We start from the raw sequence: 18,306 nt of genomic DNA, 5'->3' as shown, positions 1-18,306 counted from the left end.
TCGCCCCTATTCTGTGTACGAATACAGAGCTGGAGCTGCACGTGTGGGGACAGACCCAAGCTGCATGGCAAAGACCTTGAGAACTAAATTAACATTGGAACTGCTGCCCACCCTGAAGGTGAGACAGAGTGCTTAGAATTAACTTAACTGACTGACCACCTGCTAAAACAAACAAAACGATCACCATTTTCCAGAAGATTTTAATAGGACCCAAGTTTCACAACATAATATTTAAAATGCCCAGTCTATAACCCAGAATGGTTTGTCCTGTAAGGAACCAGAAAACGTGACCAGTTCTCAAGGATCAAGACACTGAATTACAGATGCTAATCTCAAGATGATCCAGCTGTTGGAATTACTTGACAAAGACTTTAAAGCATCTGTTATAACTGAGGTCAAGGCAAACACAGCCGAGTGCCTGAAAATGATCTGGAATGAATGGAAAAAGAGGAGGCTCTGCAGTTTACAGTTTATAAACCATAAAGAAAGGAACCACATGGACACTTTAGAGTTTAAAACTACAGAATCTGAAGTAAAAAAAAAAAAATCACTGGATGGGCAGTGGACAGAGAAAAGAGTCCACAAACTTGGAGGTGGGTCAATAGAAATTGTTCAACATGATGAACAGAGAGAAAAGAGACGAAAAAAGGAAGAGGAAGAAAAAAAAAAGAGATCCCAGGGCCCATGGAATGCTATCAAAACACTTCACATTCATGTTATTGGGGCACTGGAGAGAGACCAGTTGGTAAACTAATTAAAGAATGATTGAGGGGCACCTGGGTGGCTCAGTGGGTTAAGCCTCTGCCTTCGGCTCAGGTTGTGGTCTCAGGGTCCTGGGATCGAGCCCCACATCAGGCTCTCTGCTCAGCAGGGAGCCTGCTTCCGCTCTCTGCCTGCCTCTCTGCCTACTTGTGATCTCTCTGTCAAATAAATAAATAAAATCTTTTTAAAAATTAAAAAAAAAAAAAGAATGAGAAATCCCCAACTTTGATGGGAAACATACACATTCCGATTCAAGAAGCCTCAGCAGACTCTAAGAGTGGGAGTTTGGATAAAGTCAAATGCAGCAACAGCAGCTCTGACACAGCTGAAGCATTTGGTTAGTGTTGTCTCTCTAAATGTACCCGTTCCTGCAAACACCTGTCACATCATCCTTAGACACTGGTAGCCACGTCACTACTCACAAGCCCACTATAGAGATTATGTAATTTACCCGTCTGCTCTTTCCCTTCAGACCACATAAGCCCAGCCAATGCTTTCCATACTCAGGGGCATGGGATATAAGTTAATATCTTCTTTATCACTAGCTGATTCTTTCATTAGAATCATCACTATCGTCTTTCACTGAATAGTTATTCAGCAACTAGAAATAATTTCTCATCTCATAGCTTTACTGAACCTTGTGCATCTTCGGCCTTGGGCATTTTTCCATTCGTCCTTCTGGCAAATTCATCTGAAAATGCCTGGAAATACAAAGACAGTTTTGACCACTACAGTCCTCCATGGATGAATAAATCTGATTCATCAGGGATTTTGATCTTATGTGAACACATACTTAGGAGAGAACAACTCTCAAAGTGTTACTCTCAAAGAAATTATGAAAATACTACAAATAATTCTGTTTTTACAAATGCATTCTAGGAAAACTATTAAATAGGTGACGAAAGTTATAAATACAAGCATGGTCATTACATACTATTTGTAACAGAGAAGAAACAAAACAGTTTAAAAATCCAACAGGGAAATGGTTAAATGAATTTTGGTATATCCGTGTGTTGGAATGTTTAGCGGCCATTAAGAATTCCATTTTCAAAGAATAGTTAGTGGAATAGGGAAATTCTCTTTTTATACTATTAAATAAAAAAAAGAATGATATGAAGTTGCACTATATAATCCCACTTCTAAAGGTGCACATGTATAAAAGAAGATTACAATGAAACGTGACAAAAAGAATGTACGCATTTTGTATGGTTCAAAGTTTCCACAGTGAAGTATTGGTTTCATAATAAATAAGAGGAAGTATCTTGCCAGTTGTAAAAAACACAGTAGTTAAGAGAAAGACAGTCACAATGACAGAAACCACTTCCATTTTTTTACTTCTTATTTGTCCCAGGAGAGGAATCTCTTGGGGAGTAGTGTTCTCTGAAGCAAGAGGCTGGTGTATGTATTCTAGGGTTAATGAACCTGTGAATTCCATTTCTTTGCCTGGTGGGGACATCCTCAAATCATCACTTTCTTCCTCCTTTAAACAAGCAAGAGAGATTTGGGGGCAGGGGTGGGGATAAGTAACGTCTCTGCTAAAAGATTGATCCAATGATGGGAGGGGGATGTGGGACTACAAAGCCAGGATCCCAGGCTCACAGGACTCCAGGGGTGGCCAGGCTGGCTGGCAGGCAGGCAAGCTCCGTGTGTAAAGGTGGACTGTTGGTTGATGGACTCTCTAGAGCAGAAGATGGTGCTGGTATTTCTAGTCCCAACTCTCCTACTCCCATGGGGATGTGCTGAGTTCATTCTAACTACACCTTTCAATCGCATCTAATTCTGACATTGTCCTAACATTGTTTACAGGACCACAACCATTTTTCCTCTTACTTAGATGACTACAACTTTTATATTATGTACTAAACTTTCTATGTTCACATGGAAGGGAATCCTGTAGATTAAAGGAGGACTGAGGGATGTCAGCTCCACTGTGATGTACAGGCCTTATTTGGATTGTGATTCAAACAAACAAGCTATAAAAACAAAATAAGGCAGGAGCACCTGGGTAGCTTGGTCAGTTGAGTGTTGGGTTCTTGGTTTCCACTTGGGTCATGATCTCAGGGTGATGAGATCGGACCCAGCTCATGGGGTGAGGGAGCCTCTGCACTCAGGGGGGTCTACTTGAGATTCTCTCTCTCCCTCTCCCTCTGCCCCTCCCCCTGGTGCAAGCACATATCCATGCACTCTCACTCTCTCAAATAAATAAATCAATCTAAAAAAAAAAAAGACAAAATAAGGCATTTGTGAGACAGTGGAAATTTGAACATTGACTTGATAATTGAGGAAATAAGGGAATGATTTTCAGTTTATTTTAAGTGTGAAATAGTATTGTGGTCATGTTACTTTTTAAAAAGAATCCTATTGCTTAAAATAAATACTGAATTGTTTATGGGTAATGTATTTCTAGGATTTGTTTGGAAATAATATAGGAAGGAGGGAAATAAATAGAGATAGAGATGAAACATACTGGCCATGAGTCGATAATTATGAAGGCAAGTAATGGGTACAAGGGAGTTCATTCTACCATTGTCTATTTTTATTTATGTTTGGAGTTCTCCTTAATAAGAAGTTAATTTTTTTTCTATATCCAGAAATTTGCTTGATATTTCCCGTGCTACAACTAGTCTACACTACTCCTTCACTTTCCTCTGTGGGAAATACATGGAAGAAACAACCTAATAGATCAACAAATAAAACATTTGAAAACACTAGCGCTCGGGTGCCAAAATAACCAGAAATGACTGAGACTGTACCTGAATAGTTTCGTGATCACTTGGGTGCAGGAGAAACTGAACCTCTTGTAAAGCTGTCAGTTGAATCTTGCTACTAAAGTTTAATACTTCTGAAGTTATTAATTCAGCAAAAACGGTTTTAGGAAACCCCAGATTTCCAGTTCCTATTGCTGGAAATGCAATTGATCTTAAGAACAAGTTCTCAGTGATTTCCAGACATTTCCTGATTATGTCTCTCATGACCTGCAAAGCACAAAGCACATCTTTATGCACCTCTCCTAGAAATGGGAATTAGAACAAAAAGGACAAGAATTTAGCAACTTCGACTGTGATCTCTGTCTACTCTTCTCTTCTCAAAAGAGGTTAAGGGCCGTCAAAAAGGGAAGGAAAAGCACACAGCAGACAAGGAAAAGGGAACATCAGAGACCCTCTAAAAAGATTCAAACTTACTCAACAAGGAAAGAAAGAAGCAAAGCAACTACTGTTCTAACCCTTTGTTCTCTTCCATTCTTCATGCCCTCACCTTCCTATCCTCACTAAAGCTGTGTCATCTTCAATAACTCTTCCCTGTGCCCCAATAATGATTGAGCAATGTAATCAATTTATATTATTAACTAGTCTTCAGGCAAAGTCAGCTACAGCTGAAAGAAATGGCCATCGTAGTAGAACCTGCTGATACTGAGACAGACAGAGGCCACCCTACATTATACAGAGAGGAGGGTCCCAAGGGCAACCCAGTTTCCCAGAGAACCTAAAACTTGGTCCCACCTTGTGTGAAGACGTGCACCCATCTTTCCACTTCGGAGCCACTACATGAAGCACATTCCGGCAGTGCAGATTGTGTCCACTGGTTCGGAGAACCGTGCCCATGCCAACAACCACTGATTGGCTGACTCTGTCCAATTCCTCCTGGAGCTTTGGCCCCGCTTTTGCCACAAGGGCCTGAGAAAGGAGCCCTGTATTGAGCCTGAGATTCATGGGAATGGAGTTGACAAGAACATCAACCTTGAAGACAAAACCAATTTGTTTCAGATACTAACAAAGAGCATTCACGAAGGATCACTACATTTGAGCCCCTGGGTTTGGCATTAGAGGAGAGAAGTGATGGTGATTAATTTCAGAGATTGAAATGCCACCCAAGGCAAAGGGTTACGAGATGACTTATTTAAATAACACTCCAGGGTGACAGAGAGCTGTCAAAAAGCAAGATATAAATAGCACAGGGTCTTTGAAGGAGTGCAGAGGCAGTGGCTTGTGGGGTCTGGGAAACAGGAATCAGGGCAGCAGGCAGAGGGAGCAGGGCAGTCATATAGGAGGGGATACACCGGGTAGGTTGGAGCTGTGAGCAGACTGGGCTGATCGGACAGAGCTTTTCTAAATCGGGATCGATTAAGACACCAAGAGAAGAGAGGAGAGGGAATGTGAAAAGTGATATTCAAAGCTGCATGGCCGGGGTCACCAAGGAGGACTATAGGGCACCTGGGTGGCTCAGTGGGTTAAGCCGCTGCCTTCGGCTCAGGTCATGATCTCAGGGTCCTGGGATCGAGTCCCGCATCGGGCTCTCTGCTCAGGAGGGAGCCTGCTTCCCTCTCTCTCTCTGTGCCTGCCTCTCTGCCTACTTGTGATCTCTCTCTGTCAAATAAATAAATAAAATCTTTAAAAAAAATAAATTAAAAAAAAAAAAAGGAGGACTATAGTTCACCCTGGTTCGGCATCATTGACAAGATTCCTGTCCTCTGCCCACATCAAATGTTCTAAGTTTTCGGTATCTGCCCTCAGCAAATGTGACAGGAAATTAACCTTAGATTCGCCAAAATGTGACAGGTATAAAGGCACTGAAACAGTATACATGTAAAAAGGTAAGATAGTATCGTGGGGTTTTGCATTTACTGGCAACCTCACGATCTGAGTACACTTGCAGTTCTTACAATCGACTGGCCAGTCTCTGTGGGTCAGTGCCTCAGCAAAGCCTCCCAGTCTTCGAGGAAACTGCTTCCGAGGCTGGGAGGGAGAGCATGGGGGTTCTTCCCCTGGGTCCTAGTCTTGGGACTATAGGCTTGGGCTATAGACTAGGTGAAGTCGCGGGGGCTCTACAGGCAGGGACAGAAGGGACACTCACGGTAGCATTCTGCACATCTCCTTCCACCAGCAGGAGCCTCAGGTTTCCCTGGGACAATGAAATCTGTCTGTTTCCAGGAACATTTGTCAAGACCGGCTGAACTGCCTGTGATAAACCAGGCAGAGGAACCGTTGGAGGTGGGGTGTTCTCAAATACGGTTTTCACAGTTTCCGCAAAAGCCTGGACAGTCTTCTCAGCTGTATCCACAAGGTATATCTCTTTCAAGGTGTGTCCGTCCTGCTTAAACTGGAAGTTTTTCTTGATAGCCAAAACAATCACCTTCACACACCCGGCTAAGGGAAAGCCCCGGGTTCCGGAGCTGATGGCCGGGATGGCTATGGACCGGCACTGGTGTGTCTCAGCCAAACGGAGAGTTTCTTCTACAGCTCTCTTTAACAGGAGCATGCACTTCAGGTCCTCATTGTCCTTCCACCTGGGCCCCACGGCATGGATCACATGGCGGTACGGGAGCTTTCCTGCTTTTGAGATGACGGCACTGCCCGGGGGGACCTTGCCCCTTGTCTTCACTATCTGGTCACAGTCCTCTTGGAGCTCAGGGCCAGCTGCTTTGGAAAGAGCTGCTGCCAGGCTGCTGCAGAGCTGCAGGTCCTCGCTGGCAGTGCTCACAACCACCTCGACAGGAAACCGGGTCAAGTCGCCCTGCTGCACCATCAGCCAGACTCCAGGGGCCAGCTCTACCCGAGACAAGCTGCTCTGCGGCATGGTTAGCGAGACTCCCGGGGCCAGCTCCACCCGGGACAAGCTGCTCTGCCCATCCCTGCCACCTCCCTCCTCCTCCCCTCCATTTTCCTGTAGGTCAATGGAACATCCAAACAACCGTTTGACCTCTCTTTTATAATACTGTGCTTTCTCCTGGAAGAACTGGCTGACCAATGGCCTATCGACATGGACGCTTTCAATACGGACAGAATCCACGGCTTGCCTGACGATGTTCACCCCCTCCAGGACCTTGGCCTTTGGCCCAATTAGTAAAATGCCCTTTTGTTTATTTTCAGGATTGAAAATTACCTGAACATTTGTTGTCTTTATCTTTTGCCAGAATGGCTTTTTTTCTATCCTTAAATAATCAATGATTACGGGAGGCTTTATTTTAATCAATCTCTCTATTTTCGTGTGTTTTTCCACAAAGTCAAAAAGCGAGCTGTAGGATTCATTCACTTCTCTCACACAGCCCGCAATGATGACCTCCACTTTGGTTTCTGAAGTTAATTCATCGATTATTACAGTCTTTGAGGAGGAATTGTGTCTCTTATGCAAGCTGTGAGTGAGCGCTTTCCATTTCTTGCCATTTAGAACTTCCCGGTCGTCAATGTTGATGCGCTTGTAACTGAAGGCACTGACCATTTGCTTTTCGGCATCTAACAGGACTTTAGGGGAATAGCCGATTAAGAGAACAGTTTTACCCTCTAGCTCACAAACGGCAAGAATTTTCTGTGCCATGAAAAGAGACTTTGAGAATTCTGTACAGTCTCCTTTTTGCAAAAACTGGAAAATCTCAGGGGCAAGCTGGATGCTTTTTTGAACCATGGTGCACATCTCTTTCTGTATTTCACACTTGGCTTTATACACGTCTGTGTAGAGGCCTTTGAACCACACATGTTGAGAGGCTTCATCATAACAAATCTCCATTTCTGGGCACTGCGTGCGGAGACGCCCAAGGACATCACTGTGACACAAAAGAGAATACCTTCCTGGAGAAACAGCCACTTTCTCCTTTAGACTTTGCTCTTCTCTTTTAATTTTTTGAGTGGTACTTTCTATTAATTCCTTGACTTGTGGCTCAATGCTCTGTACATCCTCTGATCTCCCCACTAAGGTTACAATCCCCTTAAGGGTATCAAATTCAATCAAAATCCTGTCGTCTCCTACATTATTTTTTATGGTGTCCCACACTACGGGATCCACTTTAAAGGGGGTAACTTTATATTTAGACCTGATGCTAGAGAATGCTGTGGAAACATCTTCCTTCCAGTTCCTGATTCTCAGTCTACCTAGACAGAATAATGTGGTCGCAGGTCTGATGGTAACTTCACATCTGAGTTCGGACCATATTAGATCACTGTGACAACACATCGCTTCCTCATTTATTTCATCAATCAGATGCTTCTTTTTCTGTAAGAACCTCCATAAGGGAAGGTCTAATGATTCTCTGAGTGGTGCTGGAAGCTTGATCAGAGGTGTCTCCTTCCCGTACAAGGCCGTGCCCAAAGAGGTGTAGTATGGAAACACAGAGAGTGGCATATTATCGAGGTCAAGTTTCTTGGTCATGATGGTGTGTAACACTTAAAAGGAAAGAAATAAAGTAATCCCAGTGTTACATGTTTCAAGTGAAAAAAAAACAACAACACTTTTCTCCTAGGGAAAAAAACTCTAATGATTCTAAAATTATGATGTTATAACATGCTATTAAAAAGCAGCACTACTCTCAAAGTGCTCAGATATAAACTGATTTTTATTAATCCTACATAGGTATCCCTTGCTTAATGGAACACTTTCCAACCAAGATCATTCTATGTTGAAATTTTGTTAAGTAAATTCTATTTTCTGTTTTCTGGTAATACCAATATATCACCACCAGGTTAATAAATAGATAAAAATTTGTTCACAAATATGGGGATAATGTTTGCCCCAGTGCAAAGAATATTCTGGTGCCCAAAGCAAAGCTCATGTAAGAATCAAGCTATTTTGCTGTTTTCTGTGCAGTCTCACAGTTTTAGGCTTCCTAGCTGATTTAGATTCCTTTAATACCTGTAACAGGAGGAGCATAACAATAATTATCAGAGCTGACCATGCGTCAGACCCATTCTCCCATCCAAGTGCTAACCAGGCCCGACCCTGCTTAGCTTCCGAGATCAGACGAGATCGGGCGCATTCAGGGTGGTATGGCCGTAGTCTGTCAGACCCATTCTAAGTGCTTTCCATATATTTATTTATTTCAGCCTCCCAGTAGCCCTCTGAGAGGCAGGATTATTATCATCCCTATTTACAAATGATAAAACTGAGGCTAGGGAAGGTTAGGTAACTCAGGGTGATGTAAAGGACAAATAACTGAGCTCAGATTTGAGCCAGGGTCAGTCTAAGCCCAAAGCCCACACTCTTGCCCCTTTTACCAGGGGTTCCAAACAAGATTACCTCACAGTCATTGGAGAGCCCAGCCCCTGGGACCTCAGATTCAGTAAGTCCTGTACCTCCCCCTTGTCCTTGCTATAATCCCTCTCCTGCCACTTCCATTGGAGCGGTCCCTACAGTGGGATGTGTGTGTGTGTGGCGGGGGAGGGGGTACTCTTCTTCCCCTTGTATTAGTTATGAGACAGGTACAGGGAGTCTAAGAAGGAAGAGAATTAGAATGAATTCCAATAACAACTTGGATTAAAATAATATCCTTGCAGAGAGATGTTAAAAATAACTTCACCTTGTACATGATTGTCTCCTAGGCCTGGAGCCAGATGTCATCAAAAGAACATGGCCTTCAGAGGCCAAGACCCACAGCCTGAACTTCCCAATGTGGCTTTGTAAAGGCTCCAAGCCTAGGCAGGACCAGGGACCACTAATGTGTACTTAGGACCCACGATGTGCCAAGCACATTGCAGGCATAATTTCATTTGATCCTCACAAATTCCTCTGAGGCAAGTAGTAATGTGGTCCCTATTTTACAGAGGAGAAAACAGGCTTTGGTGGGTTAAAGTAACTTGCCCAACAGTGGACCTGAATAGGCATTTTTCCAAAGAGGACATGCAGATGGCCAACAGACATGCATGAAAACGTGCTCAGCACCACTAGTCATTAGGGAAATACAAATCAAAACTATGGTGAGGTATCACTTAACACCAATCAGAATGTCTAGTATCAAAAAGACAAGAAGTAACAAGTGTCGGTGAGGATGCGGAGCAAAAGGAGCCTTCAGGCACTATTGGTCGAATGTAAATTGGTGCAGCCACTGTGATGCATGGATAACGAGGACAGGGAGATACAGGCTTTCAGCTATGGAACGCCTAAGTCACAAAGAGGAAAGGGACAGCATAGGGAATAGAATCAATGATACTGTGATCACACTGTAGGGTGACGGATGGCGGCTACATTTGTGGGCAGAGCATATGGAGTTGTCGAATCACTGTGTTGTCCACATGAAACTAATGTAACCTTGTGTGTCAACTATACTTCAATAAGAACATGTACAGGGGTGTCTGGGTGGCACAGTCAGTTAAGCACCCAATTCTTGGTTTCAGCTCAGGTCACGACCTTGGGGTTGTGAGATCAAGCCCCACGTCAGGTTCTGCACTCAGTGTGGCATCTGCTTAAGGTTCTCTCTCTCACTCTCTGCCCCTCCACCTGTGCTCTCTTTCTCTAAACTATATATACACATATATATACATATATGTATAAAGTAAAGCAATCAAGTAATTTGCCCAAGATCACAAAGCTAGTAAGCCCCCAAGTCAGGATTTGAACTCTGATCTGTCTGACTCAAGAACCGTCACAGATGTCGCCTTACTGTGCCTTAACTTCTCCATCCTGTTTGCTCATCTTCAAGAAAAAGTTACTATACGCACGGCACTACTAGGATTCAGTGAGCTACCGTAGCAGAAAACACAGCAAAAGATCTTACCTAGAGTAGGTATTAGGTAAGAGTTCTTTTCCTTAAGATTCTGTGAATCAGATTTTGTAAAACTGAACAAAATAATTCCAGAGTAAGTGCTCAATTTATTCCTCTCAAATAATCTACATAAAATGTAGACTGCTAAGTAAATTGTGTTTTTAATCCAGCTTTAACTACAGTTGGCCTCCTTACTAATAACCCATCACAAGGGGTGAGACAGCCTGTAAGAACGCTTAATGGCACAGGTGAGCAAATGACTGGCAAAGAATGGAGAGTTTAAGAGCATAGATTAGCCAGACTAGTCAGGTTCAAATCCTGGCTCTGTCACTTACTAGCTGTGTAGACTTAGTCAAGTTATTTGCCCTTTCTGTGCCTGTTTCTCATGCGCAGAACAGGAATTACAGTAATAGCAATGCCCACAGACCAGGGTCTGCGAATGCACTTTGCAGCACCCTGCAGAGCTATGCAAACCTAAGTCCTAATTACAAGAAGGAGCGGCCAAAGAAAGAAAGGGCAAATCAGTGTATCTCAGATCAGAGAGAACAGAGTTCATGAGTTTAGAGAGGAGGCATGGTCAGCGTAGTCAGATGGTACAAAGAGGTCAGGATGAATAGGCTCAGAGTGCCGTACTTTAGAGTGCCCTACTGCTCACAGGTGTGGCTCTGCATAAAACAACCCCAATTAAATAGTTCCTATTATTAATCATATGTGGGTAATGTAGACATTCCGAGGACACACCCAACTGCCCCTGGCCTTCAAGAGGTCTGAAGCCCCACCATAAACGGGAGGCTCACGTCTAGAATAGGCAGCTTTATGGAGCTCCCTGCCTGGCCCAATCCCAAGCTCTGGGAGATTTAAAGAAATTGTGACAGAAGCTCCTCTTTTGTCCCCTTGCCCAAGGAACACTAGAACTTTCATTCCATTTTAAGCCAAAGCATACCTTACCCCAGTTTCCCCAACTCATCAAAGCCAAAGGGAGTTTCCTCCACAGATCCCCCACGGAGCAGTTTATCTTCAGTGGGTGGAATACCATGTGATGTGTCTTATGCTCCCCCTGTTGGTCCCAGACCCACTGTTCCTTCTCTTCCTAAGGAGGCTGGCCCCCTAATTCCCACTCCTCAGCCTTCACCTCTGAACATCGAGTGGAATCTCCAACCTGACATTGTATGTGCCTCAGAGAACTGGCAATCTAGTGGCAATCTAGTATCGACAAAACCCTCAGAAGTGTTTCCCTAAGGTTCAGCTGAACATGGTTTTCACAGGGGTGCCGCGAAGAACAATCCAGCGGACATCCACTGGACCACCCCTATTAATTTCTGAATGATGACACTGACAGGTGAAGGGGAAGTAGTGATACATTAAAGGAAGTGTATGTGTGTCTGAGTATTTCTTTACCCAACCTTATTGGAATTAACTTGAGAATTTCTACCAAGTATAAAGCTAAAACACGGATCATCTTTTTTTAAATACAGTATTTCAAAGATTGTAAGAATTATGGAGTTTTCACTATAGGCAGAGACTCATGAGAGAATCTCCTTGTATCTTTCAAAACTGGGCCCTGCTTCTCTAAAGTTGAAATCACTGGACTCATTAACTATCATATCCCAGATGAACAGGATTACTAATTGGATTTCCAGTGAAATTTATGAATAAAAAATAAAATGCATCAGAACTCAACTGATAACTGTTAAGATCTGCTAAAATGGCTTAGTCTGTCAGGTAGGTTCACAAAATCAGGCTCACAGATACTACCTTTTTCGTCAAAAAACTCAATCAGAGCCGAATTCTCTTCAGGCAAACACTCAATACTGGCAACTCTCCCTCCTCCATTTTGAGGATTTTCAAATAAACATTTCAGATTATAGTCATCAACACCAGGTGGCAGGTTTTCAACTCTGATTGTTCTTGTCACTTCCAGGAGTCTTGGAGAAAGCTGGAGTTGTTTCACGAAGTGGTGCCTGACACAATTGTCAACAAATTTCACAGCATCTACAAATCAAAATCAATCAGTCAATCCATCCATCCATCAGAAAATTATGATCATACTTTTACATTATACAGAAGAAACTGTCTGAATATTAACTGAGATAAAGGAGATAGCTAAGTGCTCAATTTTTAGAGGCAAGGTCTTCATTTCTATATGAGAATTTACACAAAACTCCCAGTCTGAAGAGTAACACACATGTAAATGTTTTACCTGGTGTACTGTCGCTGAGCTGTGTCCCTCCTGCAGGCACAGCTCTCTGCCACCCACCTTTATGTCCTACCTGAGTGTTCTCTCTGCAGTACAAATCTCTCACTCCCCTCCTTTCTCAAGTCCTATGATGGCTCCCTTAGTTAGCCTTAAAATGCCCTTGGTTGGCTATTTGACTCCAAACTGATTTCCAAACATCACCTCTAGTTACCCTCTGCCATTCCTTTTATTTTCTTTATTGCCACAAAAACTAGTCATTATTTTGAAAACCTTATTCTCGTTTGCCTCGCTATATATAATCACCAGTACCTGAAATGCCCTTCTTGGATTTTTTTTTTTTAATCCTGTCCTATTCCTCTTTCAGGACTCACCCTGATTATCTCTTTCAAATTAATAAAAATCGATAGTGGGCTCACGATGTGCCAGGCACTGTGCTAGGATCTGGGGATAGAGAGATGAATATAACAAGTCCTTGAAAATTTACCATCTAGGTAGGGGTGAGGGTCTTGAAAGCACACAAATGGCCTATTGCGGGATCAGATGAGGCAGGAAGACAAACAGTGGGAATCCCACAAGGATTGCCAGAGTTAAGTGGTTGCTGATCTGAGTTTTGAAGGATGAAGAGGAGTTTAGCAGATAGATTAGGGAAGGAAACATTTCCTGCAGAGAGAAGAGCAGTGGCAGGAAACAACAGTGTACTGGGGACCGGGGAGACTGGGGCCACTAGAGTATAAACCAAGCCCCCTTGTTTGGGTCCCCTTTCCTCTCATTCCCCACAAGCTGCCACTCACAGTGGAAGCAGGCAGCTTCTCCTCTCGCATCTTCATTTTTCATTTACATATGGGTCTCCAGCTCCATAGGCATTCCTTAAGAGCAGGGACCAAGAATTATTCATCCTTGTACTCACAGCACCTCAACAAGTGCCTGGCACATTGTAGGCATTCAATATTTTCAATTAATGAACAAAAAGCAAGTCCACTTAGTTTTTCCTTTATAAGAAATAATTATAGATTTGAGTAAGAAGAGCTCCCTTCGTTGAGTCTTTACCATGTGTCAGTGGGTATATTAAGAGCTTTGCACACATTGTCTCATCTAATCCTTAGAAGCTGTATCAGGTAGGTCATTTTTCCTCCACTCTGTCGAGGACAGAAGTCAAGCACAGAGGGGAGTAACTGGGATAAGCTCTGAGAATTAGTCAAATGACGGAGCTAGAATTCTGACTTCATGACCATCCTCCTGCCACGGCCATGGCATAGCGAGGGCTCAGATTGGAAAACTCCGTGGTCCTTCTGAACACGACTCCTCAAACAGACCTTGAAGAGCCCTCATTCCCTGCATCATGTACACTTCCTCTCCTGCATGCGGGATGACCAAGAAAGTACTAAGAAAAATACATAGGAAAGGACGTAAGGGAAGACGCTATGTAGAGGTGGGCAGTGGGGTTCAAATCCAAGAATTTATTAGCATCTCTGCACCTCTGTCTCCTCAACTGTAAAATGGGGAGTAGTAACAATGTCAAAAGGTTGTTAAAAGGAACCAGTGAGTTAACACATGTAATGAGCTTGGCATAGTACCTGACTTACAGTGTCTCTAGATGAGTGTCTGTCATAATCAGCATTATTACATTCCAGTAAGTCCAGCTTGGTAACATAGATCAGTATTTACTTCTTCCAGTGAGATAATGCATGTGAAAATGCTGATTCTTCTGCTTGAATCACTTCTATAAGCTTAGACTTTAGATTTCTTTTTGGGTGTGTTATCTCTGTCTCTCTGTCTCTCTCTCTCTCACACACACACACACTCATACGATGAAGTCTGATTTACTGAACACATTAGAATTTAGTTTTAAAACAAATTTGCTTCTTTTTCAAAATAAAAAAGCACCTATATTAATTTCTTATTAACGAATTAAGAGAAAAAGTCAAGCTTTCAGAGACACTGAATTAGCTGGGTGTCTCAAATCCCAAAGTGGGGCGCAAAGAAGATTGGCAAATGCGGGATCACTTGATCTTACCCACATGCGTTGGAAAGGTAACTACAGCAACTTCAAAATCCTGTAATACTTCCACTTGAAAAGCATCATTGGACAGGCCACTTACATTCTCCACTATCAAAATTAACATTATATCGGTTACATTTGCCTTGAGATTTTCAAATGCAACCGAAGAGGAAGTATTTTCACATTCTTCTGAGGTATCTTCCATTTTCTCTGATCTTCTACTGGGAGAAAGTTCTGTACCCACTTCTTCTGACACATCTGATTTTAGAAGAACAAAAGAGGTACAAGATGTTATATTTGTCTGACATGGTCTTAGCAAATTATCATAAGACACTGTCCTCTTTCTTTTTCAATCTCTTGGCTAAGTCAAATAAAAATATCTGAGAAGATCTGAGAAGATCTGAGAAGGCTTTTTGCTTAATTTAGTTAAAAATAAAATGTAAAATGTAGCATTCCATCTATTATTGTTGTTTGGTTTTTATTATGCCCTTTTCTGCCTCGTCTCTCTGAGGAAATGGTCTTTCATCGCCTTGACATATGCTTCCAACAAGCATAATTTTAGTTATGGAACTCAGTTTCTCCAAAGCAAGGGACATGTTTATTCATCCTTGTATTGCTGGAACCTGGCCCATACTTGAGGCTCAAGATGTTTGCTGACTTACAGCGTGGGCCACTGGAGGAGAGCGAGACTATCTGATGACGTAACACACGAGGCTCCGAAAAGTAGTATGTTTTCCTCGCTGAAGAGAAGAAAGGATACTCACTGAATGACTAAGGAACACACATAGAAAATAAAATGGTCTAGAGAGCTATATGTATACATCAAGCTCATGGATCAGCAATTCTCCCAGCGAGCCTGTTCACCTCCATTGCTGGCCCTACGTTAAGTTCCATCTGTGCATCAGGTCAATCCCACACTAGGCTTGCCCAGTGCACCAGGATGCATAGGATATAATCTTCAGACATTCTGTGAGTGACTGTTCAACTGGGGCCCTTATTATGTTCAAGGCACTGGAGGTGTGGAGAGGGGTGCATACAAAAAACCTCACATAAGGAACTCACAGATTTTCTAATGGAGGTATACAAGAAAAATGATGAAAGGATCTGACATTTTATAAATGTTTATCACGACAGAGTAAAATACTACATGTTCACCAAATCCATTTGGTTTTCTTTCTGGGCAACAGTTGCCAGACTTCCCACAGCCAAGTTCATCTGGCTAATGGAATATAGGTAGAAGCGTGAAATGCACTTCCATGCCTGGCAAGTACAAATCTCCTTTATGTGAATTTCCACTCTCCTTGGCAGTAACTTTGGAGGCCGCGTATCAAAAGTAATCTTGTCAAAAGATGGAAGGAACCTGGATTTCTGAAGCAGTCTAGACTCCCCGCTTCCCCAGCTGCTGACCCCACTGACCTATGATGTGGAGGGGTGTTTGTTACAGCAGTTAGGTGACTCCGATATATACTCCTGTTTTGTGCAGATGCAACACCATGCACTCATGCCAAATAAAAAATAATTTAAGGTCAATAATAACACAGCATTCCATGAGACAGGTGTGACTTCTGAGCTTATGGCGAGGTTGTCTGAATTCAACCCCTGACTCGGCTACTCTTTAGCCATGTGACCTCAGGCATGTCTCTTTACAAGAGATTCTTGGATGAACTGAATGGTAAGAGCCTTTCCAGCAACATAGTTTTATAACTTTATGACTAATAGGAGCTTCATCACAAGAGAGGCTTGCTTAACTGCCAAATAAAGGGCAGCACCAATCCAGCCAGGAGTCCGAGAGACATAGAAGGGGACGGGGCTGTCCTGGAAAGGCTTCAGGAAAAGGAGAAGCTGAGTGGATCTTGAAAGCTCTCTAGAGTTTAGATACAGAGAAGTGAGATAGAGGGGACTGTGGACCCCAGAACTACAGGCAGAGTGCCATGACTGCGCCAGACTCCTTAGGAAATTGTGATCTGACCAATGAAACTCAAGGAGCACTTGTGTGTAGATTGTAAGAAATGAGGCCAGAGGGGGAGGATTCAAGATGGCGGAGAAGTAGCAGGCTGAGACGACATCAGGTAGCAGGAGATCAGCTCGATAGCTTATCTAAACATTGCAAACACCTATAAATCCAATGGGAGATCGAAGAGAAGAAGAACAGCAACTCTAGAAACAGAAAATCAACCACTTTCTGAAAGGCAGGACTGGCGGAGAAGTGAATCCAAAACGACGGGAAGATAGACCGCGGGGGGAGGCGCCGGCTCCCGGCAAGCAGCGGAGGAACGGAGCACAAAATCAGGACTTTTAAAAGTCTGTTCCACTGAGGGACATTGCTCCAGAGGCTAAACCAGGGTGAAGCCCACGCGGGGTCAGCGTGGCCCCAGGTCCCGCAGGGTCACAGAAGGATCGGGAGTGTCGGAGTGTTGCAGAGCTCGCAGGTATTAGAACGGAGAAACCGGCTGCAGAGACAGAGCCGAGGACTGAACTCTCAGCTCGGGGTTACCTTGAATTGGTCGCGGGCTGCGTGAGCTCGGAGCGCGGCTAGAGGCTGGGGATACGGGAGTGATTGGGTGCTGTCCTCTGGGGGCGCACTGAGGAGTGGGGTCCCAGGCTCTCGGCTCCTCCGGGCCGGAGACTAGGAGGCCGCCATTTTCATTCCCGTCCTCCGGAACTCTACGGAAAGCGTTCAGGGAACAGAAGCTCCCAAAAGCGAACCCGAGCCGATTACCTAGTCCGGCCGCCGGTAAGGGCGGTGCAATCCCGTCTCGGGCAAAGACACTTGAGAGTCACTACAACAGGCCCCTCCCCCAGAAGATCAACAAAATATCCAGCCAGGACGAAGTTCATCTATCAAGGAAAGTAGGTTCAATTCCTAAGACAGCAGCGCAATTCCAGAGGAGGAGAAAGCAAAGCACGGAACTCATGGCTTTCTCCCCATGATTCTTTAGTCTTGCGGCTACTTCAATTTTTTTTTCTTTTTTCATTTTTTTTTCTTTTTTCTTTTTTCTTCTTCTGCTAAATTTTTTAAAACTTTTACCCTTTTCTTTTTTAACGTTTTTTGACTAGTTTATCTAAATATATATATTTTTTCTTCCTTTTTTATATTTTTTCTTTATTTGTTTTATTTTTTAAATTTTTTTCTTTTTTTTTCTGAACCTCTTTTTATCCCCTTTCTCCCCCCCACAATTTGGGGTCTCTTCTCATTTGGTTACAGCGCATTTTTCTGGGGTCTTTGCCACCCTTTTAGTATTTTATTTGTTCCTTCATATCCTCTTATCTGGACAAAATGACAAGGTGGAAAAAATCACCACAAACAAAAGAACAAGAGACAGTACCGAAGGCTAGGGACCTAATCAACACAGACATTGGTAATATGTCAGATCAAGAGTTCAGAATGATGATTCTGAACATTCTAGCCGGGCTCGAAAAAGGCATGGAAGATATTAGAGAAACCCTCTCTGGAGATATTAAAGCCCTTTCTGGAGAAATTAAAGAACTAAAATCTAACCAAGTTGAAATCAAAAAAGCTATTAATGAGGTGCAATCAAAAATGGAGGCTCTCACTGCTAGGATAAATGAAGCAGAAGAAAGAATTAGTGATATAGAAGACCAAATGACAGAGAATAAAGAAGCCGAACAAAAGAGGGACAAACAGCTACTGGACCATGAGGGGAGAATTCGAGACATAAGTGACACCCTAAGACGAAACAACATTAGAATAATTGGGATTCCAGAAGAAGAAGAAACAGAGAGGGGAGCAGAAGGTCTATTGGAGAGAAGCATTGGAGAGAATTTCCCTAATATGGCAAAGGGAACAAGCATCAAAATCCAGGAGATGCAGAGAACCCCCCTCAAAGTCAACAAGAATAGGTCCACACCCCATCACCTAAT

The 18,306-nt window shown here is 43.2% G+C and overlaps 1 protein-coding gene across 2 annotated transcripts in view; it reads right to left on the bottom strand.

Moving 5' to 3' along the window:
- The window catches only part of PARP14 (poly(ADP-ribose) polymerase family member 14), a 56,437-nt gene that overhangs the window by 17,447 nt on the left and 20,684 nt on the right, over positions 1–18,306 (bottom strand). Inside the window, exons 4-9 of one of the 2 annotated variants that reach the window (XM_046002318.1) lie at positions 14,440–14,682; positions 11,984–12,220; positions 5,614–7,916; positions 4,263–4,499; positions 3,516–3,737; positions 1,400–1,463 (exon numbers count right to left, since the gene is read on the bottom strand). In XM_046002318.1, coding sequence (XP_045858274.1) covers positions 1,400–1,463; positions 3,516–3,737; positions 4,263–4,499; positions 5,614–7,916; positions 11,984–12,220; positions 14,440–14,682 — 3,306 coding nt within the window. Of the gene's footprint in view, positions 1–1,399; positions 1,464–3,515; positions 3,738–4,262; positions 4,500–5,613; positions 7,920–11,983; positions 12,221–14,439; positions 14,683–18,306 lie in introns of those variants that run through there. The other variant, XM_046002319.1, reaches the window with a different exon arrangement.

The sequence above is a fragment of the Meles meles genome, chromosome 4, assembly GCF_922984935.1.
Source record: "Meles meles chromosome 4, mMelMel3.1 paternal haplotype, whole genome shotgun sequence".
Taxonomy (NCBI): Eukaryota; Metazoa; Chordata; class Mammalia; order Carnivora; family Mustelidae; genus Meles; species Meles meles.
Note: the sequence above shows the minus strand (reverse complement) of the source record. Positions and strands in the feature narration are given on the sequence as shown.